This window comes from Hyperolius riggenbachi, chromosome 4 (assembly GCF_040937935.1).
Source record: "Hyperolius riggenbachi isolate aHypRig1 chromosome 4, aHypRig1.pri, whole genome shotgun sequence".
NCBI classification, from domain to species: domain Eukaryota; kingdom Metazoa; phylum Chordata; class Amphibia; order Anura; family Hyperoliidae; genus Hyperolius; species Hyperolius riggenbachi.
Genome location: NC_090649.1, coordinates 501,460,593 through 501,472,598, shown reverse-complemented (window position 1 = coordinate 501,472,598; position 12,006 = coordinate 501,460,593). Strand labels below are relative to the sequence as shown.

Below are 12,006 nucleotides of genomic sequence, written 5' to 3'. Positions count from 1 at the left end.
CTGCGAATGTCTTTAGATCAGGGTTGGTCCAGGTCTGCCGCCTCCGGTCTCCGGGTAGTGTCAGGCCCACTGCCGCTGTCCTTGCTGCTCGACTGTGTCTCTCTCTGTATAGGTCGCCGGGTCCCGCTAGTTTCCTGGCGACTGCTACGGCCTTTCTCTGCACTGGTCTGGCCTCCCACCCTGCTCCGCACTACTCGCTCCTCCTTCAAGTCCTCTCTCCTCCACGTTCTCTCCCTCTCTCCTCCAGTTCTCACCAGTTCCACCCCTCTAGACCCTGCCCACTGCGCTGTGTCTCTCTGACAGGCCATGCGGGACTCTGGAAAGTCCCAGCAAATTCCCCTAATTTGCATACTGCGGTCGCCTAGCAACTGGTTATGCGACCTTTTTAGTGCTTACTTTCCCTTCTCATGCGGCATTTAGGATGTAGCAGCTTGATACTTAGGCCTCGATTCATAACCAGCAGTGCGATAAGAAAAATCTTGTCCGAGTGCGGTATTTTCCCGGTCTGTGTGCTAATTCATAAAGATTTCCCCAGCTGCCCTTGGAGGTCGGTAAATTACCGCAGCCCATTGAGCGGTAGAGTAGAGCAGTGTCCCGATTCCCTCTTTGCCCTGCAGAAATGAATCACACAGACGGCTCTCTCTGGCTCTCCCACTGATGACTCAGACAGATGAGTCACACAGTCTTTCCCTGCCTGCTGAAATGATTCACACAGAGGGCTCTCTGGCTCTCTCCACAGATGAATCAAACAGACAACGGCTCTCTGCACTTATCAGAGCTGTCGGTAACCCGTTAAGACCTCACCAGAGGTGTCGGTAACTACCGCCTGGCTTACCGCATGTTGAAAGCTTTATGAATTGACATTTGCTGACAATTTACTGACATGTGTTGTCGGTAACTGCAGCCAAATCGGTAATTTATCTCCCTGGTCGGTAATGTCAGCTTTTCATGCGGTAACAGCCTTTATGAATTGACATTTTGCTAAGTGGTCGGTAAAGTCTGCCGTTTTCAGCATTACCGCATGAGGTAATGCTTTATGAATCGAGGCCTTAGTCTCAAAGGCGCCACACATATGGGAATGCTTTAGTAATCTGGAACCCTCTTTTTAGGGGGGTTACATGTGATTAACCTCGGTGAGCATCCCTGGTGGTGAGGAGAGTGGTAAGTTGTGGGGTGTCCATATCAGAGGAGGATGAGGAGGGAGCAGCAAGGTTCCGAGCAGAAGCGGTAGAAGGTGGAGTGCCCATATCAGAGCAGGATGAGGAGGATGCAGCAAGGTTCCGAGCAGAAGCGCTAGAAGGTGGAGTGCCCATATCAGAGCAGGATGAGGAGGATGCAGCAAGGTTCCGAGCAGAAGCGGTAGAAGGTGGAGTGCCCATATCAGAGCAGGATGAGGAGGGTGCAGCAAGGTTCCGAGCAGAAGCGGTAGAAGGTGGAGTGCCCATATCAGAGCAGGATGAGGAGGGTGCAGCAAGGTTCCGAGCAGAAGCGCTAGAAGGTGGAGTGCCCATATCAGAGGAGGATGAGGAGGGTGCAGCAAGGTTCCGAGCAGAAGCGCTAGAAGGTGGAGTGCCCATATCAGAGCAGGATGAGGAGGGAGCAGCAAGGTTCCGAGCAGAAGCGGTAGAAGGTGGAGTGCCCATATCAGAGCAGGATGAGGAGGGTGCAGCAAGGTTCCGAGCAGAAGCGCTAGAAGGTGGAGTGCCCATATCAGAGCAGGATGAGGAGGGTGCAGCAAGGTTCCGAGCAGAAGCGCTAGAAGGTGGAGTGCCCATATCAGAGCAGGATGAGGAGGGTGCAGCAAGGTTCCGAGCAGAAGCGGTAGAAGGTGGAGTGCCCATATCAGAGCAGGATGAGGAGGGTGCAGCAAGGTTCCGAGCAGAAGCGCTAGAAGGTGGAGTGCCCATATCAGAGCAGGATGAGGAGGGTGCAGCAAGGTTCCGAGCAGAAGCGCTAGAAGGTGGAGTGCCCATATCAGAGCAGGATGAGGAGGGTGCAGCAAGATTCCGAGCAGAAGCGGTAGAAGGTGGAGTGCCCATATCAGAGCAGGATGAGGAGGGAGCAGCAAGGTTCCGAGCAGAAGCGATAGAAGGTGGAGTGCCCATATCGGAGCAGGATGAGGAGGGTGCAGCAAGGTTCCGAGCAGAAGCGGTAGAAGGTGGAGTGCCCATATCAGAGCAGGATGAGGAGGGAGCAGCAAGGTTCCGAGCAGAAGCGCTAGAAGGTGGAGTGCCCATATCAGAGCAGGATGAGGAGGGTGCAGCAAGGTTCCGAGCAGAAGCGGTAGAAGGTGGAGTGCCCATATCAGAGCAGGATGAGGAGGGTGCAGCAAGGTTCCGAGCAGAAGCGGTAGAAGGTGGGGTGCCCATATCAGAGCAGGATGAGGAGGGTACAGCAAGGTTCCGAGCAGAAGCGGTAGAAGGTGGAGTGCCCATATCAGAGCAGGATGAGGAGGGTGCAGCAAGGTTCCGAGCAGAAGCGGTAGAAGGTGGGGTGCCCATATCAGAGCAGGATGAGGAGGGTACAGCAAGGTTCCGAGCAGAAGCGGTAGAAGGTGGAGTGCCCATATCAGAGCAGGATGAGGAGGGTACAGCAAGGTTCCGAGCAGAAGCGCTAGAAGGTGGAGTGCCCATATCAGAGCAGGATGAGGAGGGTGCAGCAAGGTTCCGAGCAGAAGCGCTAGAAGGTGGAGTGCTCATATCAGAGCAGGATGAGGAGGGTGCAGCAAGGTTCCGAGCAGAAGCGGTAGAAGGTGGAGTGCCTATATCAGAGCAGGATGAGGAGGGTGCAGCAAGGTTCCAAGCAGAAGTGGTAGAAGGTGGAGTGCCCATATCGGAGCAGGATGAGGAGGGTGCAGCAAGGTTCCGAGCAGAAGCGCTAGAAGGTGGAGTGCCTATATCAGAGCAGGATGAGGAGGGTGCAGCAAGGTTCCGAGCAGAAGCGCTAGAAGGTGGAGTGCCCATATCAGAGCAGGATGAGGAGGGTGCAGGAAGGTTCCGAGCAGAAGCGGTAGAAGGTGGAGTGCCCATATCAGAGCAGGATGAGGAGGGAGCAGCAAGGTTCCGAGCAGAAGCGGTAGAAGGTAGAGTGCCCATATCAGAGCAGGATGAGGAGGGAGCAGCAAGGTTCCGAGCAGAAGCGGTAGAAGGTGGAGTGCCCATATCAGAGCAGGATGAGGAGGGTACAGCAAGGTTCCGAGCAGAAGCGCTAGAAGGTGGAGTGCTCATATCAGAGCAGGATGAGGAGGGTACAGCAAGGTTCCGGAGCAGAAGCGCTAGAAGGTGGAGTGCTCATATCAGAGCAGGATGAGGAGGGTGCAGCAAGGTTCCGAGCAGAAGCGCTAGAAGGTGGAGTGCTCATATCAGAGCAGGATGAGGAGGGTGCAGCAAGGTTCCGAGCAGAAGCGCTAGAAGGTGGAGTGCTCATATCAGAGCAGGATGAGGAGGGTGCAGCAAGGTTCCGAGCAGAAGCGCTAGAAGGTGGAGTGCCTATATCAGAGCAGGATGAGGAGGGTGCAGCAAGGTTCCGAGCAGAAGCGCTAGAAGGTGGAGTGCCCATATCAGAGCAGGATGAGGAGGGTGCAGCAAGGTTCCAAGCAGAAGCGCTAGAAGGTGGAGTGCCCATATCAGAGCCGGATGAGGAGGGTGCAGCAAGGTTCCAAGCAGAAGCGCTAGAAGGTGGAGTGCCCATATCAGAGCAGGATGAGGAGGGTGCAGCAAGGTTCCGAGCAGAAGCGGTAGAAGGTGGAGTGCCCATATCAGAGCAGGATGAGGAGGGTGCAGCAAGGTTCCGAGCAGAAGCGCTAGAAGGTGGAGTGCCCATATCAGAGCAGGATGAGGAGGGTGCAGCAAGGTTCCGAGCAGAAGCGCTAGAAGGTGGAGTGCCCATATCAGAGCAGGATGAGGAGGGTGCAGCAAGGTTCCGAGCAGAAGCGCTAGAAGGTGGAGTGCCCATATCAGAGCAGGATGAGGAGGGTGCAGCAAGGTTCCGAGCAGAAGCGGTAGAAGGTGGAGTGCCCATATCAGAGCAGGATGAGGAGGGTGCAGCAAGGTTCCGAGCAGAAGCGCTAGAAGGTGGAGTGCCCATATCAGAGCAGGATGAGGAGGGAGCAGCAAGGTTCCGAGCAGAAGCGGTAGAAGGTGGAGTGCCCATATCAGAGCAGGATGAGGAGGGTGCAGCAAGGTTCCGAGCAGAAGCGGTAGAAGGTGGAGTGCCCATATCAGAGCAGGATGAGGAGGGAGCAGCAAGGTTCCGAGCAGAAGCGCTAGAAGGTGGAGTGCCCATATCAGAGCAGGATGAGGAGGGTACAGCAAGGTTCCGAGCAGAAGCGCTAGAAGGTGGAGTGCTCATATCAGAGCAGGATGAGGAGGGTACAGCAAGGTTCCGGAGCAGAAGCGCTAGAAGGTGGAGTGCCCATATCAGAGCAGGATGAGGAGGGTGCAGCAAGGTTCCGAGCAGAAGCGGTAGAAGGTGGAGTGCCCATATCAGAGCAGGATGAGGAGGGTGCAGCAAGGTTCCGAGCAGAAGCGGTAGAAGGTGGAGTGCCCATATCAGAGCAGGATGAGGAGGGTGCAGCAAGGTTCCGAGCAGAAGCGGTAGAAGGTGGAGTGCCCATATCAGAGCCGGATGAGGAGGGTACAGCAAGGTTCCGAGCAGAAGCGCTAGAAGGTGGAGTGCCCATATCAGAGCAGGATGAGGAGGGTGCAGCAAGGTTCCGAGCAGAAGCGGTAGAAGGTGGAGTGCCCATATCAGAGCAGGATGAGGAGGGTGCAGCAAGGTTCCGAGCAGAAGCGCTAGAAGGTGGAGTGCCCATATCAGAGCAGGATGAGGAGGGTGCAGCAAGGTTCCGAGCAGAAGCGCTAGAAGGTGGAGTGCCCATATCAGAGCAGGATGAGGAGGGTGCAGCAAGGTTCCGAGCAGAAGCGGTAGAAGGTGGAGTGCCCATATCAGAGCAGGATGAGGAGGGTGCAGCAAGGTTCCGAGCAGAAGCAGTAGAAGGTGGAGTGCCCATATCAGAGCAGGATGAGGAGGGAGCAGCAAGGTTCCGAGCAGAAGCGGTAGAAGGTGGAGTGCCCATATCAGAGCAGGATGAGGAGGGTGCAGCAAGGTTCCGAGCAGAAGCGGTAGAAGGTGGAGTGCCCATATCAGAGCAGGATGAGGAGGGAGCAGCAAGGTTCCGAGCAGAAGCGTATCCCTGTATTGCTGTATGAGTAATGCTGGTTCCCTGTATTGCTGTATGAGTAATGCTGGTTCCCTGTATTGCTGTATGAGTAATGCTGGTTCCCAGTATTGCTGTATGAGTAATGCTGGTTCCCTGTATTGCTGTATGAGTAATGCTGGTTCCCTGTATTCCTGTATGAGTAATGCTGGTTCCCTGTATTGCTGTATGAGTAATGCTGGTTCCCTGTATTGCTGTATGAGTAATGCTGGTTCCCTGTGATGCTGTATGAGTAATGCTGGTTCCCTGCCCCTGTATTCCTGTATGAGTCATGCTGGTTCCCTGTATTGCTGTATGAGTAATGCTGGTTCACTGTATTGCTGTATGAGGAATGCTGGTTCCCTGTGATGCTGTATGAGTAATGCTGGTTCCCTGTATTGCTGTATGAGTAATGCTGGTTCCCTGTATTGCTGTATGAGTAATGCTGGTTCCCTGTATTGCTGTATGAGTAATGCTGGTTCCCTGTGATGCTGTATGAGTAATGCTGGTTCCCTGTATTGCTGTATGAGTAATGCTGGTTCCCTGTGATGCTGTATGAGTAATGCTGGTTCCCTGTATTCCTGTATATGGAATGCTGGTTCCCTATATTCCTGTATGAGTCATGCTGGTTCCCTGTGATGCTGTATGAGTAATGCTGGTTCCCTGTGATGCTGTATGAGTAATGCTGGTTCCCTGTGATGCTGTATGAGTAATGCTGGTTCCCTGTGATGCTGTATGAGTAATGGTGGTTCCCTGTGATGCTGTATGAGGAATGCTGGTTCCCTGTGATGCTGTATGAGTAATGCTGGTTCCCTGTGATGCTGTATGAGTAATGCTGGTTCCCTGTGATGCTGTATGAGTAATGCTGGTTCCCTGTATTGCTGTATGAGTAATGCTGGTTCCCTGTATTGCTGTATGAGTAATGCTGGTTCCCTGTATTCCTGTATGAGTAATGCTGGTTCCCTGTATTGCTGTATGAGTAATGCTGGTTCCCTGTATTGCTGTATGAGTAATGCTGGTTCCCTGTGATGCTGTATAAGTCATGCTGGTTCCCTGCCCCCGTGTGATGCTGTATAAGGAATGCTGGTTCCCTGTATTGCTGTATGAGTCATGCTGGTTCCCTGTGATGCTGTATGAGTAATGCTGGTTCCCTGTATTGCTGTATGAGTAATGCTGGTTCCCTGTATTGCTGTATGAGCCATGCTGGTTCCCTGTATTGCTGTATGAGTAATGCTGGTTCCCTGTATTGCTGTATGAGTAATGCTGGTTCCTTGTTCCTGTATTCCTGTATGAGTAATGCTGGTTCCCTGTATTGCTGTATGAGTAATGCTGGTTCCCTGTATTGCTGTATGAGTAATGCTGGTTCCTTGTTCCTGTATTGCTGTATGAGTAATGCTGGTTCCTTGTTCCTGTATTGCTGTATGAGTAATGCTGGTTCCCTGTATTCCTGTATGAGTAATGCTGGTTCCCTGTATTCCTGTATGAGTAATGCTGGTTCCCTGTGATGCTGTATGAGTAATGCTGGTTCCCTGTATTCCTGTATGAGTAATGCTGGTTCCCTGTATTCCTGTATGAGTAATGCTGGTTCCCTGTATTGCTGTATGAGTAATGCTGGTTCCCTGTGATGCTGTATAAGTCATGCTGGTTCCCTGCCCCCCGTGTGATGCTGTATAAGGAATGCTGGTTCCCTGTGATGCTGTATGAGTAATGCTGGTTCCCTGTATTCCTGTATGAGTAATGCTGGTTCCCTGTATTGCTGTATGAGTAATGCTGGTTCACTGTATTGCTGTATAAGTCATGCTGGTTCCCTGTATTCCTGTATGAGTAATGCTGGTTCCCTGCCCCCCGTGTGATGCTGCGTTCCCGGGCAGCCGCAGTAGCAGCCTCCATCTCTCTCTCTGGGTAGCAGAGCAGCCATTGTCTCGCAGCATCAGCATCCCCGGCAGCCAATCAGCGGCTCCCTGACATCGGATGCTGCAGCTGATGCTGGAGAGATGGACACACAGAGGGGATTGGCTGCAGCAGGCTGGGTACCCGCATCTCCTGTGTGCACCCGGGGCTCCGGAGCCTGCTGCCAGGTATGTGGGCTGCACCCTCTCCCCCATCACCCTGCACAGCCCCCCTGTCCTCCCTGCACAGCCCCCCATATCCTCCCTGCACCAGCCCCCCCTGTCCTCCCTGCACAGTCCCCCTCCCTCCATCTCTGCTGCTATGTGCCTGCTGCCTGCAGATGGGCCCTGCTGCTGCACCCTCTCCCCCATCACCCTGCACAGCCCCCCCATATCCTCCCTGCACAGCCCCCCATACCCTCCCTGCACAGCCCCCCCCCCCCTGTCCTCCCTGCACAGCCCCCCTCCTCCCCCTCCCTCCATCTCTGCTGCTATGTGCTGCTGCCTGCAGATGGGCCCTGCTGCTGCTGCACTTGTTTATTGCTGGCAGGAGGAGGAGGAGGAGGATGGTTGCAGAGGCCAGTGCTGGGGGGCCTCCGTGCAGATCAGAGAGAGGCCAGTGCTGGGTTCTGATGCAGAGACTGCTGCTGATGCTACTCTTACACTGCACAGGGGACGTCACATAATATATAGGGGGAGGGCATTGTACATAGGGAGAGGGGGGGGGGGAGGGCATTGTATATAGGGAGAGGGGGGGCATTGTATATAAGGGGGGGCATTGTACATAGAAGGGGAGGACATTATATATGGGGGGGGGGGTATTGTATACAGGAGGGGGGCGTTGTATATAAAAGGGGGCATGGTATATAGGAGGGGAGGACATTATATATGGGGGCGGCATTGTATATAGGGGGAGGTGGGGGGGGGCATTGTATATAGGAGGGGGGAACATTGTATATAGTAGGGAGAAGGACATTGTATATGGGGGAGGGGACATTGTATATGGGGGAGGTGGGGGGGGCATTGTATATAGGAGGGGGAACATTGTATATAGTAGGACGAAGTACATTGTATATGGGGGAGGGGACATTGTATACAGGAGGGGGGCGTTGTATATAGGAGGGGAGTACATTATATATAGGGGGGCATTGTATATGGGGGAGATATTGTAGATAGTAGGGGAAGGGACATTGTATATGGGGGAGGGGACATTGTATATGGGGGAGGGGACATTGTATATGGGGGAGGGGACATTGTATATAGGAGATTCTGCATGTTATGGAAACCAATTCTTTTATTTCTCCATATGAAATTATGAAAGTGATAAATCTGCATCTTGTTACATATTTAGTTATGTAATTTTTTCTATGCCAGCAGGAAGTAGTGATGTTTTTGTTGTTTTTTTTTCCAGGCCCCCTCCTGATTTGCAGATTAGGCCTCTCCTCAGCCTGGAGTGTTATTGAGTTGTGCTGCGCTTTCCATGGACTTGCCTGGGAGAGGACCTTTTCCCGGGCTCACCCAGCATAACCGGCCCCCCCGGAAGCCTTGAGTGTTAATCATGAATTTATCAGACACAATGACTGACTTTGCGGATCAGATACGTTACGACTATGTGAACAGCACGTCCGTGGCCCACGTGGGCAACGGGACACTGCGAGACATCCAGCAGATCATCCACACGGCCACGCTGGTCACCTGCACGTTTGTCCTGGTCATCATCTTCTGCCTGGGATCCTACGGGAACTTGGTGGTCTTCTTATCCTTCTTTGACCCGGCCTTTAGGAAATTTAGGACGAACTTTGACTTTATGATCCTGAACTTGTCCTTCTGTGACCTTTTCATTTGTTGCATCTCCGCCCCCATGTTTGCCTTTGTTTTGTTTTTTGATACCGGCAGCAATGTCCCCGACGCGTTCTGCTTCACCTTTCACCTCACCAGTTCCGGGTTTATCATCATGTCCTTAAAAACTGTAGCGGTGATTGCCCTTCACCGACTAAGGATGGTGCTTGGACAACAGCCGAATCGGACAGCCTCCTTCCCCTGCACTTTATTCCTCACGGTGCTCCTTTGGACAACAAGCTTTACCCTCGCCACCCTAGCCACACTAAGGACACGAAAGTCACCTATATGCTTACCCATGTACAGCCTGATCAGTAGCGATGGCAAAGTCATCCTGTACTTGTATGTCATAGACTTCACTTTCTGTGTGGCAGTTGTGTCGGCATCTTACATCATGATCGCCCAAACGCTGAGGAAGAACGCCCAAGTGAGGAAATGTCCAATCATCACAGTGGATGCAACCAGACCACAACCGTTTATTGTGCCTGGAGTGGATGGGGTACAGTGCACCGTTCCTGCTTTGTACAGGAACCAGAACTACAACAAACTTCAACACGTTCAGACTCACGCCTACACCAAAAAACTGAGCCAAATGCCCGTTCCAGGGAGCAGACTACAGCTTGTGTCCGCGGTCAACCTGTCCACCGCAAAGGATTCCAAAGCGGTAGTGACTTGTGTGGTCATTGTCCTCTCTGTGCTCATCTGCTGCCTCCCATTAGGGATCTCTCTGGTCCAAGACGTTCTGACGAATAGCGGCAGTTTCGTCTTGTACCAGTTTGAGCTGTGTGGATTCACTCTGATCTTTCTAAAGTCCGGCCTAAACCCCTTTATCTACTCCCGCAACAGTGCCGGCCTGCGGAGGAGGGTTCTCTGGTGTCTGCAGTATGTTGCCCTGGGATTCTTATGCTGCAAGCAGAAAACCAGGCTACGCGCCATGGGCAAAGGCAGCCTGGAGGTCAACCGGAACAAGTCCTCGCACCACGAGACCAACTCTGCGTACATGTTGTCTCCAAAGCCACAGAAAAAGTTTGTGGACCAAGCTTGCGGCCCGAGCCATTCTAAAGACAGCGTGCTGAGTCCGAAAGGCTCTGGGGGGCATCAGCATTATGCCCAAAGCACTTCCACCCCCATCCATACCCACATCGATCCCTACTATAGCATCTATAATAGCAGCCCCTCCCAGGAAGTCAGCACCCCCAATAGCCTGCAGCCGGTAAACTCCGCCTTCGGCTTTGGCAAGTCATATATTGCCATGCATTACCACACCAGTAATGATATCATGCAAGAGTGTGAGAGTATTTCTGCCAAGCATATCCCCGTGCCATCTGTCTGATGAGCCCAGCCTGCAGCTTGTCCCCGCAGACCGGCACACTATACTCAGGGCAGTTTCTAGGCTAAATTGCACCCAGGGCGAGGGTGTTAAAATTGTGCCCCCTTCCCCCCACCCCTGTGGACTCGGGAACCCTTACTCTTTAGGAACAGAAACACAGCCACAGGTCACAAGTAGATCTGCCTACTTTCTAGTGTCCAGCCGCTCTTCCAGGAGGAAGCAGGGACCAGGAAAACACCCAGACGAGGAGAGCCCGGAAAGCCGACTCCTCCATGGGTGCCGCGCACTCACAGCCTGCAGTACCGCTACAAGACATCAGGTGTCATCACGTGGTGGTGACATGATGATGACTTGAAGTCTGACGCAGGCAGCCTAGGAGGAGTCAAGAAAGGTGATCGCGCTGGTAATCTTCTTTCTTCTTCCATTTGGCTGCACCGCGCATTACCAGCTCCCTAGCAATTATATCCTTCTGCCTGCGCCCCCCCTTCTACTTGCTGGTCTGCGCCCAGTGCGGTCGCCCTGCCCGCACTGCCCAAGAAACGGCCCTGACTATACTGATTCCCAAGTATTAGGACTCACTTCATGGGGAAGAAAGTCTTTTTCATATAACTTTATTAAACCGTGTAACAAATCACAGTAACAAGAGGGGCGGATTTTTCTAAGCCTGATGGGGGAGGGGGGGAAACAGAACTATATTGCACCATTAACTTTTGTACTTATATTTTAAACTGAGCACTGTTAATGTATGTTATTTTTCTTCTCATACAGCATATAGTGTACATTGAATTAATATTATAAACTACTTTTTCTGCATTCGAATGATGATGATTATCTACACAGCAGCGACACTCTTCTGTCCTCACAGAGCTAAAGAAAGAGGATATCGCCCATCAGGGAGGATCAACGAGATGCGAACATGTCCAAGTTCATGCAGGACATTCAGGGACGTTTATCAAGAGTGTCTGAGACAAAATATTGGTAGGTTTTTAGAAATCTGTGCAAATTTGTCTCAGACATCTTAAGAAATCACCAAATAGTGCAGATTCCTTCTTAAAGGGGTTCTTTCGCGGAAAAAGTAGGCAGTTAAAAAATGTGACAGATGACAGGTTTTGTGCCAGTCCATCTTTTTAAGGGGGATTCTCAGGGCTTTCTTTGTTTTCAACAGCATTTCCTGAACAACAGTTTAACTGCCAAAATAGCAAGATACCAGCCGGCCTCCCTAATCACTTGCACACTATTATGTCAGTTAGATTTTGCAACTGTTCTTCAGGAAATGCTGTTGAAAATAAAGAAAGCCCTGAGAATCCCCCTTCAAAAGATGGACTGGCCCAAAACCTGTCATCTGTCACATTTTTTAACTGCCTACTTTTTTCGCGAAAGCACTCCTTTGAACTGTTGTGAAATAGGAGGAGTTAAGAAGGTCTCTCCGGCAGTGCAGTGTGTGAGGGAAATTGTTGTTGCTAAGGTAACCAAAACATCTGCTGTATTGCATCAATACCCAGCACTGGAAGGATTAAGCACAGAACAGCTGCACAGGATTCAGCAGGGGGAGGAGCCCTTCACAAATCATGCCTAGCCTGCACTGCTGCACTATCTGGAGAACTGCTATTAAGCACTTCTTAATCTGCAGCATTTTAGGGATGGACTTTTCTTAACTGTAGTGCAGCTCTAAAAACACTGAACTGCCGTTATTACGAAGGATTTGAGAAGGTTCCTATTATCATGCAGAACAGTTCCTCTGGAGAACAGTT

General features: G+C 52.0%; 2 protein-coding genes across 2 annotated transcripts in view; both read left to right on the top strand.

The window, feature by feature from the left end:
* The window catches only part of LOC137504876 (NAC-alpha domain-containing protein 1-like), a 128,290-nt gene extending 123,080 nt beyond the window's left edge, over window positions 1-5,210 (top strand). The window contains exons 3-5 of the mRNA XM_068233470.1: window positions 1,187-3,247; window positions 3,300-4,370; window positions 4,423-5,210. Of these exons, the coding sequence (XP_068089571.1) occupies window positions 1,187-3,247; window positions 3,300-4,370; window positions 4,423-5,210 (3,920 nt within the window). The remainder of the gene's footprint in view (window positions 1-1,186; window positions 3,248-3,299; window positions 4,371-4,422) is intronic.
* Window positions 5,211-7,178: 1,968 nt separating this feature from the next.
* On the top strand, window positions 7,179-10,929 carry GPR75 (G protein-coupled receptor 75). The gene is made up of 2 exons (XM_068279726.1): window positions 7,179-7,275; window positions 8,498-10,929. Exon 2 carries the CDS (start codon window positions 8,645-8,647, stop codon window positions 10,256-10,258), a length of 1,614 nt encoding a protein of 537 aa, XP_068135827.1. The 5' UTR covers window positions 7,179-7,275; window positions 8,498-8,644; the 3' UTR covers window positions 10,259-10,929.
* The last annotated feature ends 1,077 nt before the right edge of the window (window positions 10,930-12,006 follow it).